The sequence below is a fragment of the Opisthocomus hoazin genome, chromosome 23 (assembly GCF_030867145.1).
Source record: "Opisthocomus hoazin isolate bOpiHoa1 chromosome 23, bOpiHoa1.hap1, whole genome shotgun sequence".
Classification (NCBI taxonomy): Eukaryota; Metazoa; Chordata; class Aves; order Opisthocomiformes; family Opisthocomidae; genus Opisthocomus; species Opisthocomus hoazin.
Genome location: NC_134436.1, coordinates 7,820,795 through 7,839,363, shown reverse-complemented (window position 1 = coordinate 7,839,363; position 18,569 = coordinate 7,820,795). Strand labels below are relative to the sequence as shown.

General features: G+C 42.1%; 1 protein-coding gene across 2 annotated transcripts in view; it reads right to left on the bottom strand.

Annotated features, from left to right (window-relative positions):
• Window positions 1-18,569, bottom strand: part of SLIT3 (slit guidance ligand 3) — a 525,043-nt gene that overhangs the window by 197,108 nt on the left and 309,366 nt on the right. For both annotated transcript variants that reach the window (XM_075442199.1, XM_075442200.1), the window contains exons 8-9: window positions 8,245-8,316; window positions 3,081-3,244 (exon numbers count right to left, since the gene is read on the bottom strand). In XM_075442199.1, the coding sequence (XP_075298314.1) occupies window positions 3,081-3,244; window positions 8,245-8,316 (236 nt within the window). The remainder of the gene's footprint in view (window positions 1-3,080; window positions 3,245-8,244; window positions 8,317-18,569) is intronic.

Genomic DNA, 18,569 nt, shown 5'->3' with positions numbered 1-18,569 from the left:
ACGTCCTGGAGCTCACCAAGCGGCTGCGCAGGAGGCAGAGCCTGTCTGGAGGTTGCTTTGGGAGCAGATGGCTTGAAGGCAAAGACCCAGGCAGGCTGCTCCAGCACGGGGGGCTCTGGAGGAGACCTTCTCCTGTGAGGAGGGGACAGCTTGCTGCAGCAGCCAGCCAGAAGGCTCTGGTGGGTGACAGGACTGCCAGCAGTACTCAGCGCTCTTCCCCCATGGCGAGGGGCCTTCTAGGCACAACCCTGCTCAATTCTGTTAACGACCTTTCCCTTGCCTCCTCCGTAACACAAATCTAATCAGACATATTTGCAAACCTATCTCCAGGCAACTGCGCACTATTTCATCCTACGCATTTACCTCCGTTCAGAGCCAAATGCTCACGGGCGTGAACAAGTGAAACCTGGAACAGCTTTTCCGCTGCTCACAATTTGCCTACATGTGCCGGTTGAACGAGCATTTTAATAATTTATGTGCACAAGCTGAACAACATTTTTGACAGGCTGACTCTCAGTTTACACAGGTATGACTCAGTTTACACAGATGTATCTGCACGTAACTGTGATTTCAGCAACATCATCTCGAGACACTTTGCACCTAATGCTTATAAACGTCACTGTACAGGGCTGGTAGCATCGTGTCCAGAAGGAATCAAGCCATTTGGGTTCCAGTTATGGCACTGTTCTATCAGGGTTTCACTTTTTCTTTTCCAACTTACACTATTCTTTGGTATGTAGCATTCAAAATTTGTTTCCAAAGGAACATTTGTCATAAATTTATAAAAAACCACCTATTTTTGCATAGGGTTCAAAGAATAACCAGAATTCAGTTTTTTAAGGATGTTTTTCTTCGTTCTCCGAATTATTTGATTCTACCCTTTCTGCTTCAAAGGATACAAGAGCGCCTGTTTTGAACTGGAATGCTCTGATGAAGCCCATTTTACAGTGGAGGAAAAGCTGTGTTTTCTTTTGCTGTGATGATATTCCCACTGCCACAAGAACACAAGTGCTTGAAATGCTGAGCCTATACTTAAACAGAGTAGTTCCCCACATTGTATTTCAGCTTTTCATAACTGATGCAAAGGCAGCTTTCACCGCCAGCTTGAGGCTAGTTACAGTGATTCATGCAAGCTTAAACTGTATAAAATTCCTTTGCAGAGGGACCAGTCTATTCACTATTCACCTCCTGTCCTAGTTTGACTTCATAGCCAAACATGAACAAGTTCTGCTGTAAAACCAGGAATAAGAACTGTAATAAGGAGCAGGGAAGATTTATATCCTCTTTAAACTAGCTGTCCACGTAGGTTTTTCTCAAACTAGCACGTACTAAGCGGAGTTCTCTGCTAAATCCTCCACTAAAATGAGCTCTTCAAATGCATTTATTTTTCAGTATATTTAATTTCCCAGATGAGGGTTAGGGGATACAGTTAATTTGACTGTCTCACTGGAAGCTTCTTTCCTCTAATTTTTATTAATTTATGTTTTTTAAAAAAGTAGGCCAATCTTCAGAGTTCTTTTATAAGTTCTTGGTCCAACAAGCAACTGTTAAAAACCTTCTCTCTCGGAAGTCATAGTCTGCACAGAAAACTCCGTGTAGATGAGTTCTGCCCACGTTACATTTCTCATTCAGCAATTATTATCTCTTCTCCTGATTGAAACAACTTTTTTTCCTTCACTTCACTAGATCATAAATCCCAGTAGCTGAACTCACGCCCCATCTGAAACTTCATTTAAAAAGGAAAAAACGCTGTGGTTACCTCTTTGGTAAAATTAGATTCTGCTAATAGCTTAATTCATTTATCCATTTCTTTTATCCTTCCTCTCCCAAGGCTGTTCGATTTCTAAACTTCTCTTTTAGTTAAACTTTTGATGTAATTTGTCAGATATTCTGGGCATCATCAGATCTCCACAACTGCACAGAAGCTGCTCAGCACTCTTGAAAATCATGTCACAAAAATCACTGGTGTACAATGTCATTCTCCATGTGCCCTTAACACTTCCTGCACACGTCCAGAGCTGAGCCTTAATTCGCCATCCATGATATAGTTCAGGGGATCAAACCCTTCTCGTCTAAGTACAACCGATCTTCTCTTTGTCATGTGTAAATGAAACTATAGAAAAAAGGCATTCCTAACAACACTTCCAGCACAAGCGCTTGTACTATATTTCCATCAGTCAACCCGTGTACCAAGAGGATAAAGCTTCAGTGCTCACAGGCTGTGAGACGGAAGGAACACAATACCACAAGATTCACAGTCTATCAAGATTCGGACTCACGTTGGCTTCACAACAAGCTCCCTGTGTTAGTTACCATTTGGCCTGCAAAACTGTCTCCAGACTTGTGTCTGATATCTTTTTTTTTTTTTAACAGCATACACACTGCCACTCCTCTCCTCTGCCAGATCTCTTCCTTTCAGCCAAATTCAGAGATTTCTTTTTGCAATTTCGCTATTTTTCTCTCTCTTTTTCTTTCTTTCTTCTTCTTCATTTAAGAACATGCATTTCTATCACAAAAGCACCAATTGCAGTTTCAAAGACTTGATGAATAGGCCCAACATACAGACACATGGTTTGTGAGCTGGTCAGGTATCAACCACCTCATCTATCAGTGTGGAAACTTGCAGAAGAGAGAAGTGCATTGGGTCCCTAAGAATCGTGCTTCAGTCTCTGTGATAAAAACTGCTTCTCATGTTCTACAGTCCAATCATTTATCAACAGACTCAGATTAGCATTTTCTGCTTCCTTTCTTTTGTACTCCAGTCAGCCGTAGAGCTCTTTCCTTGAGACATACCAAATTATTCACACTTAATTGATTTCTGATGTTGATATCATTGGCAACGCTAAAGCAGAAAAAATTGTTTGGGAACTGAAATGTTAACTGGAATCCAATAATTCTTATGAAGCTGAAAAAGATAACAATTTGATCTACTCCCATGCAGTTTAGCAATAATAAAACCAAACAAGACTGCTACAGAATGGCATTCAAACACAGCATAGTAATTTTCCACTCGCTGTTTTTATGTGAGTATTAATATAAACCCATCGGCTGATAGAGAAATGAATAATTGGCATCATTACCAGTGCAGACAAAGTCCTTCTTCTGAACGTCCGCCACCAGAAATCCCCGCAGGTTTACGGGCGCCAGGCAGAAGGTGAACTGCCCGATGGTGCGCCTCTGCCGCAGCCAGTCGGAGAGCCAAGCCAGGTGGCAGTCGCAGTGCAGGAAGTTGGAGTGGAGCCGCCTACAAAAGGCAGAACAACCCCAAAGTCAGTAGTCGTATTTTGAACAGAAGACACAAACCAGAGCAATCAACGACGAGCCCGTCTGGCTCTGCACTACAATTTAAGTAGGAGCATTGCGGGTTATTGGTTACAGCTGCGTCGGGTCTCGACTGTCTACGTTGCCATATAATATACAAATGTCCACAGACAAATTAGTGCTATTATTTCTAATGTCTTGGAAGAATGAAGTTAAATAATTACCTGCCTACAGGTAATCATGAGCTGGCTGTTCTAGGGAAAAGAACACGCAGAAATTAAGATTCCACCAAGGAATCACTTTGTCTGTGATTTCTTGTCAGAAATAACTGCATGAATGTGGTATCCTTGAATGAATTTGAAGGATGGCTTGTATAAACCTGAGGATCTAGCTGAAAACCAGGATGATAGGAGATTCTTCCCTCTCTCCTTTGGAGAGAGAGAGAAACCCCACACATCAGAGGCTATGGATACCTTGTATGTTCCTGTGTTGCCTATCCAAATTCATCAATGCCCTTTTTACTGTGACAACTGAACACAAGCATGCAGGTTCTAGACAGGAATTATCAACTCATGCCACGGAAGGGGACCACGACAGGGTCATGCCACGCAGCAATGCTGGGGCCGTTCCTTGCAATGGGAGGTCCAGCTGCACTGCTCCCTTCCCAGCCTCCTTCATGCCTGCCACTAGAGACTTGCAGAAGCATTACCACATTGCCGGGGGAAGTCTGAGAAAATGATGATGCATTCAGGGAGCGAACCTGGTAATTTTAATAGCTACCAAACTTTAGGTCAAAACAAAAGCTCAGGACATCAATTGTTTCATTCCTTGTAATGAGTCATACATTTGCAGTGTTATACCAAAGCTGAAATGACAAAATACATTGAAAACCTTGTCAGAAATGGTCAGAAAAAGCATTAGTCACCAATATTACAGGCATTACATTTAAAAAACCCCATGCAATTGGTGCACAACGGATTTAGCCTTGTCCATCTAACAAAGAAATTAATTGTCTATCTGTGAGATCTTCATATTGCAGAGGAGCAGTGCAGGTCAGCAGCGGTGCCTGGGCTGACAGTCCCCAGATTTGTACGTCTGGGGTGGCCAGTCACAGTGAAAGACCACAAATCTGGAACTGAGAGTTTATCCTGCAGAGATGGAAGATGCTAGTCTCCTGGGAGCACTGTAAAATGCAGTTGGTTTAGAAGGATGGCTAGAAGACTTTGTGTTTAGGGATTAGGAAGCTGTTTAATTGACACTGCAGTAAGTTAGATTTCTAGTAAAATGTTTTGTTACTATAAACTGTTAATCTGCCTGGAACACTTTTTATTGATTGAAAGAACAAATACATACATTTAAAAAGAAAAGAGAAAAAATATAATCTAGCCAGAAATCATCTTCATTAAATTTTGTTCTAATTTAGAGAGTAAGCATTTCATTTAGATCCTCTAAGTATCATCCCTTCCCACCACAGCTGTCAGCAGTGGCACTCGGAATCGTCTCCCTTCAGGAACTGAAACAGAGCTCATCCCGTGCCATTCCCTGCACCCCCTGTGTGGATGTAGGAAAGCAGGCGTAAAAACCCCAATATTTCACAAAAAGGGGCAACTTTCCAGTTCTGTGAGCTGTTTTTTTTCCTCACTAAATTCGCATAGCTGCTTTCTGGGTTTTCCCATTTCAGTAGTGCAAACTGTCACCTCTGCCAGCTCGCCCGCCTCAGCAGAGCCCTACCTTGTCGTTCGTTCAAGTGTTTTGCACGGATATGCTACGGTTTGCTTTTGGGATCCTACCAAGTTCAACAGAGCAGCCTATTAGAACATATTTTTGATAATTATATTAATGAATACAGCCACAAAAAGACTTTTCATAGTACTTCAAAAGCATAATACGCCAATACCCTGTGAACATGAAAAGCACTGAAGTGATTTGCTACATTTTCAGTTTACCCTGAAGTAAAAGAAATTAAAAGAAATTATGCAATTACCTATCTCAGCAGTCACTCACACATGCAGAGACAACAGGACACTTAGCATTAAGCAAATAGGTATTGGGGACATGCTTTAACATAAATAAAGCTGTTTCAAGCAAAGGAAAGCAAATCAATGAAAACTAATTCCTGTCACTCCCAATCAAGGCTAAAAGATCAATGAAACTTAGCAACAGAAAAGACAGTTAAGTAAAAAAGGTTAGCGCTGAAGACCTGATTCTTTTAAAGAATTCTTCAAGTGCTTCAAATCTAGTAGCACTTTTCTCTTTTTTTTTCCTTCTTTCCCCTGTGAGGCCACGTTCAAGTTGAATATACTCTTTATTTTTCCTTCTCTGTTCTTAAATGAGCAGATTGTTTTGAGAGCCATAAAGAAAAAGCTATTTATCTAGAGAACTATCACAGCAGCTGCGGCACAAGCAGCCCCAAATGACCTGCTAATGGATCTCACTAGTGTGTAAAAGAGACGCACACGGAAAACACTCTCCACTCCGCACCGGACCTCAGCTGGGTGGAAAAGGGGCTTGTCCTTTCTAAAATAACATTCAGACCAGGGATGCCCTACAAGATCTTCTAAAAAAAAAAAGCACTTCTTCAGTGTGAAGCTATTTGAGAAGGTGTACAAACTGACGGTCATTTTTTATGAAAGCAGCAGAGTCCCCAAACGGCAGCGAACTTCATTCACAATCCATTCAGCCTGGAATTGCATCAGTACCCAGAGATTAAATCTGCCTCAGCCAGCCTTCTCCTTTCATGGAGACTGTTCATTGAGGTTGTATATTAATGCTAGAGCAACAGGTTAGCAAGTGAAATAAAGCTCAGGAAACTAGAGAGATTATTAACATTTCCCCCCCATGTAATATCTTCATATCAATTTTTCACACAAGGGAACAAAACCGGATCAGTTTTGCAGGTGCTCAGGTGTGTTAGTTGTTAGGGCGTTACTGTCCATCTACACAAAATGTGGTTAAATCAAAACAGTATTAGCCTAGATTCTAAACAGAAGATATTTAGAAAATATTGACTAACATGTAGCTATGCAAACTTGTTTTATTACTGATCATAATTAATAAAGTATTAGTTGTGAAAAGTGCTAAGATGACTTGGGGACAGTGAAAGAATTTTTAATATGAAGGAGCAGCAGAATATATTATGAAATGCTGTTGGATTCCTGTATTTATCCTGTATTAATGGCTATTTTGATTACTTTTCTGCCTCTTTTGAAACAGATGGAAGGAAATATAGAAAACAAAACCATTTATTTCCACCTGCCTATCTAGGATTTTTTAATTCCTGTGTTGAACTGCTAAGCAGGGTGCTGCATGTTAGTTGGCAGTCTTTGGAGACTGAAACGTGCCACTTGATATTGATGAAACTACCTTTACAGAACATGAGGTGAATGAACACGAACGCAAGTTTGCAAAGGTGCCCTTTTAGCTACAGCCCCTAAATTAAATTTCCAGCAAATCCTTTTAGAGTGGGTCAGCATTCATGTTGTAGAAAATGTGGCTCTCAGAATTCAATATAAAAGCTTCCCTTTATAAATCCTATTTATGACTTCCTTCCTTTTTTTTTCCTTTTCTTTTTTTTCCTTAATTACAGCAGAGGGGGATTAGTCAGTGTAAGTCTCCAGGGAGCTCTATACAAAGCAATCTCCGAAATTAAACTAAAAAGAAAATGGCAGAAGGCAGTGAGCTCTGGTACCAGACAAGACTGACTAATCTGAATAAGCCAGGCAAATTTTCTGGACCACTGTGACTGAATGAGAAAGGCAAAACTCTAGGAACCTTACCCCTACATCTTCTTTATCCATTCTTTTCTAGAAGACAAACATCCGATTTCCATTTAATTACTTGCATAAACATCTATGAGTGTCACCATCTAATGAAGAATATACATTTAAATCAGAGGTTCTCTTGCATAGATTGACATGACTAAGAGCCATTTTTCTTCAGTTCTGTTAATTTACTCGCTACTATTTAACACGGGCATATGTAGCATTCTTGAAGCATTTTGTTTTTTCAGTGCCACAGAAATTTTTCAGGCTAGCTACTCTTTCCCTTTCTTTGCTTTTAGGACTAAATACATCCTGGTTGAGTTTGAGATTTTGGAGGAAAAAAGAGAGAGACTTTGTTTAAACATGACTTTTCCTGAACTTGTGTATTCCCTAAAGGAATTTCAAGGAATAGCTAAACGATACAAATGCACACAGTCTAATTTCACAGTCTTTGTATTTTGGTCTACTAAAGCCGATCAGAGCTTTTCTAGTGGAATGCTGCCCAGCTATAGAAAAATGAATTTGATGTAAGAGAAGCTTTTATAAAAAATGCATCAGAATCAGTGACATTTTGTTTCAGAAAGTAGCTGGAAAATAAGTTTTTTTCAAATTCTTAAAAAAAATTCTTGTTTCAGAAATCTGTATGCTGAATTTGAAAAGAAATGGGATTTAAGCACAGGATATTAACAAAATCAAATAACTTGAAACATCTGAGCAGTTTTCACAATTTTGATGATGTTCCAGCTTGGAACACATTTCACTTTATGAAAAAAAAAACAAGAAAAAAATGCCAGCTTCATTTCCAGGTAAACGCAAGTTCTTGACAGAATCTTACTCAGCCCTGGGTAAATCCAGCGAACCCGCTGCCAGGGCCCCGAGGGCTGCAGCCGCCCTCCCCGGGGGCTCCCAGCCCCTGCCCCAGCCAGGCCCCGCAGGTCTCCAGCCTGCCCCAGCCCACCCTGCCCAGCTGCAGGCCCGTCCGAGTGGTCCCCACCCGCGGGCTGATGTCCCCTTGCCCGGCCTCGGCTGGCCCCAGCCCCACAGAGCTGCCTGAGGCTGCCACGGGGCCAGGCTTGCTCAGTGACCGTCCTCCTCCAGAGAGCTGGGGGAATTAATGTTCACGGCGGGAAGGGACTGAAATAAGATGATCACAAGATGACAAATATCCAGCGAGTTGGCTTACATCATGATTATTATTATTACACTCGAAGATAATACTCACAGAGTCCTGATCTTTGGCATGTGATTGAAGCTGGTAACAGGAATGCGGGTGATGTTGTTATTGTTGAGAGTACTGTCAGGAGAAAAAAACAGAGAGAGAAAAGAGAATAACAGATTGATCAATTATTTACATTTCTTCACCAACACACTATTTACAGAAACAAGCAGCTAAAACTCCCGGCGACACACGGGCCAGGCTGCGAGCAGTGAGGGCTGCAGAGCGATCCCTCAGACAATTTGCGACATAGCACGACAGATATTGCTAGGGCAAAGCACCCAACAGCTGCGGCAGAATGGAGGCAGGTTAGCATTTACCATGTGTCAGCACCAAGGAGGATCGGAGATGAGTTTTTATCGACTGCTGGAGCAGGTCCAGACTTTCTGGTTAAGCCAACACTCTGCCTGAAAACCGGGTGCAACCTGAGCGGAGAAACACCAAACTCACACGCCGCAATATGAAAGCTTTGCACTGAAAGTGCTCCCTCTCACCGAAAAAGAGAGCTGGTGACTCTCACGGGCTTGTTAACCCAGCCGGCTTACACAGACCAACAGCTCCAATGGCCCTTCTGAAAACACGCAGATGGATGGGTACCCTTGCTTTGGTTTCCTAATGAAAAAATATATGGGTAGTGGAACAGACGGTAATAAAACACGTCCAGACCAGGCGTGTAAGGATTTCTGCTGCTCTGTCAAAGCAGAGCTTCAAGAGAAAACGATCTCACCTGCTGATAGGGACCCCCTCAGCGCATCTTACAAAAAATGAACTGACTCAATTGCCATCAGCTGAGTGTGCAGCTCCCGTTTCTGTAGCTCCTAATTATATCAATGACTCTCTAGCAAATTAGGAGCTATAAAGTTTATCAAGATGTCAGAGGAAATGGAAAGCACTCCAACAGGGCATAATTGCCGTGCTCCAAGTGCACCAAATCTGTAAATACAGTAGCCCAGTTTGTCATGAGCACTGGCGGGGCCGGCAATGGCTTCATGTCCCACCGTGGCAGTCCTGCTGCTGGCTGCAGCTGCCCGCTGGAACGCGTGGTGACCACAGAGCCACGGCACGGAGCCACCTCTGCTTTCCACGAGGGGCACGGCACGCGCCAGGATCGCTGTGGCACACGGTTGTGCTTCTGTGTGTCTGTGTACGTGCCGAAGAAAATACCTGCTGAGGCGACCTAAAGGCACCTACCCTCCCCTGAAGTATTTAGCTGTTCCAATATTCTCTGTTTACACAGGACATTTAATCAAAAGCTCTTGAAGAGTTTTACAGAAGTTAACTAGCCCGCTTGGTCATCTGACAATTTAAAAATATTTTTGCAATTCTGCCTAGAAATCCCTTGGCAAAAGCATCATCTACGACATCAGAGATTAAAGCCAAATTAGATTATACCCTATTGAGACTTTTTTTCTGGTACTCAGGAAGACACATACGCCTCTTGGCAAAGCCAGGAGGTTGCAGGGTGGGACGGCTTTGCGCAGGCACGCTTGGGAGAGGTGTGTGAGCAGGCTGACACTGTGCTGCCGCACTGCATGGCAGCAGGGCAGAACACGACCACTTTGTTATTAGGATCGTGGCTGGTATTTCAGCGCAGTGCTGCACCAGATGGATGCACTATCGATCGGGAGCCAGCTTGGGGGCTGACATACCCGTGACAGCAAACCACACCGACGGAGCAAAAGGACCCTTCCTTTCCAAATCTGTGAGCAGAGCGAGTTATGTCAGTGATAGCAGAGTTCTGGAAGCCTGCAATCTGCATGTGAGATCTGTTGCCAGAGATCTGTGTCAGTCAAGCCACACGTGTTCACACACCACACTGATATAGCTGTAGGCAGCCTTAGTGCATCATGGCTTATAGTATAACATACAGAATTCATTCCAGATCCTCTGGAAAACTTGCTGCTGCCAAAAATTGGACAAGAAACACACAGCTAAGTACTGGGATCAATGGTGTACAACACTATGGGTTTGTGTATTCAGTTTCTCAATACGCAAAGACTCAAACACACTCTATTATAAATTTAGTGGATAAAATGAAGAGGGAAGTACTGTCAACTTCAGTAGCAAAGCTGCAAGTCAGCTCTCGCAGCTATCAGCCGTGTCGTTTCCTCAGCTGTACCTCACAATCTGCACATGCCACTGCCTTACTGGGGCTTCAGCGCCGGCAGTGAGCACCGGGAGTCTCACGGCTGGAAAGCTCTGCCTTTGAATTGCTGCTAACGTCACGATGACAACACTTCTGTCCCACTGTGGCCATTTATACGGTGCAGAGTGAACCTCTCTGTCACACAGTCGCGACTGCTCGATTGCCTTTAGCCAGTGATGCAAACCAACGTCTGTTGTGGACAGGGGGCCAAAACGAGCATGTACAATCATTTCAGAAAGTGAACAAAACCTCTTATAAGGGCACATACATAGATACCTCAACACACCCACCCCTCAATATCTATATTTATTTGCTATTTGCATTTATACATGTATGTTGGGAAGTTCAAATCAGGCTCACAAATGAAATTTCTAATTGCATCACCATTTTGTTTTCTGTAAACATATAAATATAATTCACCCCATGCCTCCGTTGCCTGTTACATGCACCTGGTTGGAAGATCTCAGGTATACACTGATAAATAAAAGCCACATGTAAAGTCAGCTCACAAAAATTAAATCGCATACATAGCAGGTGTCTGACTAGGTCACACCCTGCACCACAGGAGTCATTGGAAGCCATAGGAATTCAGGGCAGACTTTCTATTGATTTCAGAAGGACGTGGATTGGATTCAGGCATAGCAGTACGTGACAGCCAGCTCCCTTCTGCACTGAGGGTAGCGAACACATCCCTGTCTCCCACTGCAATTCTTCATCTGGATGCTAAAAGGTCTTTACTGTCTGATTTGATGATTCAAAAATATTTTTCAATTTCTTAAAATGTTTCTGTTTAACAGACATTATTCCAATCACACAGTATTTCTACTCACAAAATATTGGATGAGAGTGGCTCAGGTTTTGCTCCTAATAAGCAAGGGTTTCCCATAATTCATCAACCAATATACAACCCTCCTTCTACGAATCCTAAGTCAGGACTGAATTAATATAGTCCTTAAACACAAATTTCAGGGATAGCTCTAGCAGATAGCTATTGCGCAGATGACTTAGTAGCATACTATTTCATTGATATTTAAATGTTAACCATAATGAAGGCAATAAAACTTCTATGATAACAGCCATTATTTCAGAACAAAGAAGGCCAAACACTGCAAAGGGCACTAATTGACAGTGAGCTCTCTGCACTACAGCCCAGCTGTAGCTGCAGGAATTTAACCCTGCTGCTCCGGTTGTGTGCAGCATGCAGCTCCCACGCAGGAGGAACTCTTCGGCTGTCAAAGGGAGATGTTTTCAGGTAGAGGTGTGCTCTAGAGGCATTCTGCAAAGCTTTCTGTCATGCACAGGAAGCCTTACCAGGAATGATTTTTAAGAGTAGGTGTCCTGACAGCAGTAAGCACATGATACAGGGGCATTTTTAACACACAAAGGGAAAAATTAAAATAAATTCTGCTCCAGTCATCTGCTAGCTGCTCCACGGCCCTAGTCTCATTTTGCCCCAACTAAGATTCAAATCCACAGAAGCAGATGCACAAACACCAGGAGGCTGTGAGAAACAGAATACTTCCAGAATCTTCTGACTCCTCCAACGTCTTATGGGGAAACTTGTATTCTTATGAGTCTTCCCCAGCCTTATACCTCCCACCTCTTCCAGAACCCAATATACCCTTGTCCCTTGAAACAGCACCGTCCTCTCATTTAGAAGTCCTCTCCCTGTAAACTATTCACATCCAAAATGCTGAATCAGGAAACTGAGGTTATGGGCAATATTATTTATGCCAGCAAACTTCCCACCTTGGGCCGTGATCCTTGTCAGATCTTGCTAGCTAAGCAGAAGCAGACTGCAGCAGTCCTAAGGATCCTCCAAGGACTACTTGGAAGATGCATAACGTGGGATCAGCAGTCTTCGAGGTGGTACATCCTCCACCGCTATGAACTGTCATAGTCCCACTGACTTCAATTTACAACCCCAGAGGAACTGCTCTAGTAACTCACTCTGCTGCCAGTTGCCCAAACTGGTTAGAGGCACGCATGGAGCTGCTTTCTTCCTTCTGAAGAATAAAGCTGACTTATAGCTCCCACTAATCAGAATTTTTTTTAAAGGAAGGAATGCTCACTCTCCAATCCTCTCACCATTTGAAAACAATTACCTGTCTCCCTCCTCAAACTTTTTGTGCAAACCTAACTACATGCAGTAGCATTTCTGTTCTCTGCTGACCTACTCCAAATTCATGTACACCACTGTAGTTCTCTGACAGAGTTGTTAATTCCAGATTCAATGCAATTACATTAAAATCATTAACCTGTAGAAATTAGCGTCCTGTATGTGTGGTTTTTTAAAATAATATTTATGCCTTATTCTTTACTCCTTTCTCCACCCTTTTGAGTAGGAACAGAGGTGTTCAGGACTAGATGAGAGTCAGAAAAAAATTATACTCCTAATGCCAGATCACTCAACTTTTATGGAAGATACTTTGGGAAAAAAAAGAAAGGATTTAAATTCTGAACCTTACTAGTAATACAAGTATTTTATTTTAAAAACTCAGGAACTCGAAGTACTCTTTCATGTTCCTTGGACTAATTCAGAGAGCACAAGTCCCCAGCTGTCAGATCAACAGTCAAACGTTCTCAATTCTGAAAATTACAGAGTACACAGAGATGTTGTTTCTCTTACTTGGAATTCAATTAATGATATAATTAAGAGCATATAATGAATATCAGAATGCCTGGTGACCTATTCTTCTGAAATAATAGTACTTTCATTACAATATATCTACCCGCACTGTTCCAGTTAAGTACTAGACATGAACCAAAAGGATCTTCTGGCAATGATGTCAGAAAAATTTATACAACATAACAGAATTATCTGAAATATTAAGTATTTCATTTCTTCAATTAGTACTTCAACAAGTACATCGTAAAATAGTAAATGCCGTAATGTTTTCCAGCCACATTTCAAGTGGGGAAAATACGTAGGAGGGTTGGGCTTTTTGTTAAACACATAACACTGACGACAATGCCACCTGCTACGTCCCAGCTTAAAAAAAGTTACACCATCCTATTTTATCACTGGCAAAAGGAAAAACCACTATGCAAATGTCCATTTTTCTAAGGAGAAGGCATTTTCCTAATGTGCACAGATTACTAGCTGTGCATCAGTACAACACCCACAGCAACGCTTCTTGTTTACAATCTGAATGGAGTAAAATGAAAGGGGAAGGGGAGAACATGTCGCTTGCCGAAAACATCCTTTGTTTTCTGACGGTAACAGAGTCTGATTTTCTTTCACATTCCACTTCTGCAGCTGCTGAGCACAAAGAGCTAATCAAATTGAGAAATTAAGTGGTAGATTAAATTTTTGATCAACACTTTTCCCCAAGCCTTACTAAGCATCTACCGTCGTTACTAGAGGTCTGCTGTGCTGGCCGTTCAGGTTTTCGGTACACGTCAGGCTGCCTTTGTGTCGCATTTGGCTCAGCAAGGGACATTGCAGCATTTGCAAAATTCTCAGTTAGAAAGAAATATTCAGACCCATTTACTGCTAGGTAAATAGAGATCTGAAAAGGCACCAGCTCATTCACTATATTGCTGGTTTGGAATACCTTTTACACTTGGGCACTAGGGATTCTTCAGAGGCTTCGAACACACGCAATTTGATAGCAGGAATCCTGCAAACAGCAGCCCTAGTTTGGCAGCACCTCCTTCCACACGTCTACGGGCTTCGCTCCGAGTTCAACAACGATGCTCATTTCCTTTTCCTGCTCAGAGCTCTCTCAACACGCCGCGGAAGGAACAAGGAGCTGAGTTACCTCACTCCGTGATAAACTCGTATTTGGAAAGCGAGCCTGAAACGGAGCAGAACAGCAAACGGGCACGGCTGGTGGGGAGCAGCCGTCTCGGGCACCGCAGCACTGGTAGCACTAACAAGTCTAACATTTCCTTCTGTCTCCTTCAATTACCCCGCTGCTTCATCTCAGCGTGCTCGGCGGCTGCGTGTGTAATCCGTGTGTTGTGTGTCCATAACACCATGTAATTGGGCCTAATGCAAGATTATTATCTATGTGCATGCGATGGATAGCTACAAATGGTGCATCTGCAGGCTTGTAACATTCCCAAGAGTGAATTACTGTCATACCCCCCGATTTACTGCTTCTCCCGCAGCCACCATGGTTTCCAGGCTTCCTATCCCCAGTGCAACTATGCAGCCAGCGAATGAGACCAGAAAATTTATTAAGACTTAACCAAGGCATCTTCAGGCATAATTAGGACTCTCATGCAAATAGATTTCTTGATAATGTTATTTCTGTTCAGAAGTGGATGAAATGATGCAAAAACAGATTGAGCAGCTCAGCCCAAGTTGCCAGTGGAGCTCAGAGAGGAACACAACAGTCCGGCCCTGGCAGGGACAGAAAGACAACTTCTCCAAGACCCCAAAGCTTTGGGGGTGACTGGAGTGTTGGTAAATAAAAATACGTGAAGCAATCTTTCCACAGCGTACACGTGGACAGAAACTGCTGAATCCGTACAAGATTAGACATCTCCATCAGTATTTGTGCACATAAAGAAGAGGATCTTGGGGTCTGCCTGAAATACTGAAGAGGAAGCGTCAATTTGGGTAACTGCATTAGCAGCAAAATTGAACTCCAACAGTGATAGAACCTTAGACCTCTACGTTAGAAGATTCATGCCACTCTTAAACCTCTCTCCAACTACATAAAGAGCCATTGCAGAGGGGAGAGAAATTCTCTGTTCCTTATATTCAACAAGGGCTAAGCAAAGCAGTAACAGGTTGAAATTTCAGAAAAGGGAAATTTGATTAGATATAGGGGAAATGTTTCTTACCATAACAGGAAAAATACAGAAAAGAGCTGGTACAGAGTGCACAGCCACCAGCGGTGGAAGCCTGTAATAGAAGACTAAACGAATCCCTGGCAGGAATGGCATGGGACCCCATGGTCCTGCCCTAGGGTGGGACAATAGCGGACAGCTTCAGACCCCTTTCAGCCCTTACTTACCACCTAATCTAACTAACAGCAGGGGCATTTTACCAATTCCAAAAAGTGAATCTAAATCTATTTTTAGCAACAAAACCAAGACTCCAATTTTATACACTGGCATAATTAATGTTTGTAATTAACTTTGAGAATGTAGAGCAAAAGAAGCAATATTTTCAATAGCGCTAAAGAGCTATTTTTCACACAGGTCAGAAGAAATTTGCATTAAATTAAATATTTACTGCTTCTCATGGCCTCTGAAGAAAAAGCAAAATGGCTTTGGCACTCTATCCCTCAGCACTGAGCACAGTCCTCACCCTCAATTTTCAACGCGTCCAAGATTTGCTCCTTAGGCAAAGTCCACAACTCAATTGGAGCTCTTCAGAGTTTCGGTGAGCCCTGAGTGCCTCTTGTACTCAGTCCTTTGATCTCCCCACAGACTCTAAGTTAAAGCCCGCAACTACCGTGTGGGCATATAAGGAAAGCAACTGATGCTGCACTGATTAATCCATTACTCTCCACTGTTAGGAAACATAATGATCTCACAAGGGGCCTTATTCAGTGACGTACAGCAGTGGAGCTGCGCTCTGACACCTCAAATTAGCAGCAAAAGCAGTAACAGCTGGGGTTTTGTCTCAATATTTGTACCCAACTCTAAAATGAGTTGGCACTACACAAGTGCTATTTTTAAACACAGTGTTAGCCCAGGCAAATAATCTTCTAAATATTCTCCAGGTGAAACATAAAAATCCACTGAAATAAATCAACCTATCCAGTTGCCAATTTGTGGTTTCTGTTCTAGTATTAATCTTTTGCCAACGTGTTCACAAATGTTCTCATCACAGCAACGGGAGAGGCTCTAGCATTGTTAGCTTGGGAAGCTGACATCCGAAATACAACTGGTCTCATGGACACAGAGGGAAGAAAATGTCCTTTCTAGAAATGTATGAAAAAAATAAAATAAATAAGCTTAGCATGGCATTATGCATAAAACTGCCAGCAGTGTTTACTGTTACAATTGCCTGATTCTTCCCATTCTGTGGCTGATTTTAATTTGCATATAACTGTGAGATTTTAACTATTTAAGCTTATTATAAAGGTCAGATGTTTATGGCAGATTTTTTTTTTCCCTTGAAGGAGTGAGATTACTTTCAAAACCATCAGGCTTTGGGGAAACTGGGTTATTGTAATAACAAATTCTTTTTTTTAAAGTGCCTCTTTTGTCACCCAGCAAGAACCAGGGTGATTATATTTGCCTATAGCGACTTTTTTTGGGCTGATTAACGGAAGTCCTGTAATTGCTGCATTAACTCTCCCCAGTGACTGGCTGTTACTTGGCTGGAGTCGTGGGGACTGGCGAGGTCAAGAGCTGAGGCTAAGAGCAGAAGAGGGGGAAAGACAGCGCCTGCAGCTAAGAAAATTGTTGGGTGAGCTACCTGGGTAAAGGCATTAGGACTATAGTAATCGGTGCAAATGAGTAAGAGAGGCCAGAAAAAAGTCGTACGGGCCTGCACAATCAAAGATTGTATTGTTGTACACATACAAGTGGGAGCAAAATTCACAATTCTGGTGACTTGTATCTCATGACCAGTGCTAAAACCTGTCTAGTGTTATCTTTAGCCCTGCATTTATGTTGTACATGTACGTATGCATCATTATGCCTGCGTTTACTTACTTATACCGACAAACAAATAAATCAAATATGCTAAAAAAAGATAAAATAGAAACAAAGAATAACAGAATAAAATAACATAAGATGAGCGAAGTCAAGATACCATTACCAAGGGGTAATGGTTTTAAACTAAAACAGGGTAGGTTTAGGCTGGATATAAGGAAGAAATTCTTTACAATGAGGGTGGTAAAACACTGGAACGGGTTGCCCAGAGAGGTACTGGAGGCCCCATCCCTGGAAACATTCACGACCAGGTTGGACGGGGCTCTGAGCAACCTGATCCAGTTAGCGGTGTCCCTGCTCCCTGCAGGGGGGTTGGACTAGATGACCTCTAGGGGTCCCTTCCAACCCAAAACTTTCTATGATTCTATAAGATAACCTAAACTAAAATATAATAAAGGTTACACAGAGAACGAGGGTAGAAAGCTCATTTAGGTTGTGGACTTTGTTAGATGTTAAGTCAAGAATGTCACATGAAACATCTTACCACTTCCCCCCAAGGCAGTCTCCTCTTTCTATCTACAGAAAGACGTATCTGTTTTCCCACACTATCAAGTCACCTCCATTAGCTGTACAAAATACAGGTACCAGTTTCACCCCCCAATTCTTTCTAACGCGTATGCCCAGTGAGAGTTGAAAAAGCTTTTTAGAGAAATTTCAATCAGATTTTCAATCTTTTACACGACATTCTAATTCTACACATAAAATACAAATTCAATCCAGTCTGAATGGAAATTTTAGTTATAAAAAAAATGGTGCAAAGACAAAAGAACACAGGCTGAAATTCTTCTGCCACTGTTTTATTTTTAAATTAAGGATTATCCCATGAGTTATTTTTTTAAACTCAAAAATGGCACAAGAAACACTGCCTTGAACTTTTTTGGAATCGAGAAATTTTCTCCAGTGTTTGCTCAAAGGCTACACATGTTTCAGTACACTGTATCGGGGATGACTGCTGTGGCTCTGACTCCCAATTACATCTCCATAAGTTTCTGTAAGTATTTGGACTCTGAGAAAGAAAAGTATTTCTGCAAACCCTGAATAACTGTTTTACATCTTCAGGTTGGTTTTGATGTTTCTCTGAGGTACCCAGTTTCCAGGGCTGATACTATTGCCCAAAACCAATGGGAACAAGTCCAATTATCGTAACACCCAGACCAATGTCCACTGAAGTCAGTGCAAACCCTGTTGCTGATTTCAGCAGGCAATGAATCTAGGCCCAGCAATCTATTTAGCTGCAGATTTTCACAGGAACCACAGCGATCAAAACTATAACTGTGTTCAACTCACCTAAATTTTGTTTTGTAGATTCATTTGAAAATCTCTTGTTCAATGACTTAATATAATTAAATTAATAATAGAATTATATTACCTTAAAATAAATTAATTGTGAAATACTTTTTTTTTTCAGTTTATACAGAGATCTCTCTTACTAAAGATGGTTCTTGGTGTTGCATAACCGCATACACGTCAGGTACTGTAGTTTCTGGATTTTGTGCTACTCCTGCCAAAATCAGTGGAAACTGGATTGGGTTCTCGATGCATACAGAGGTCGGAAGGCTTA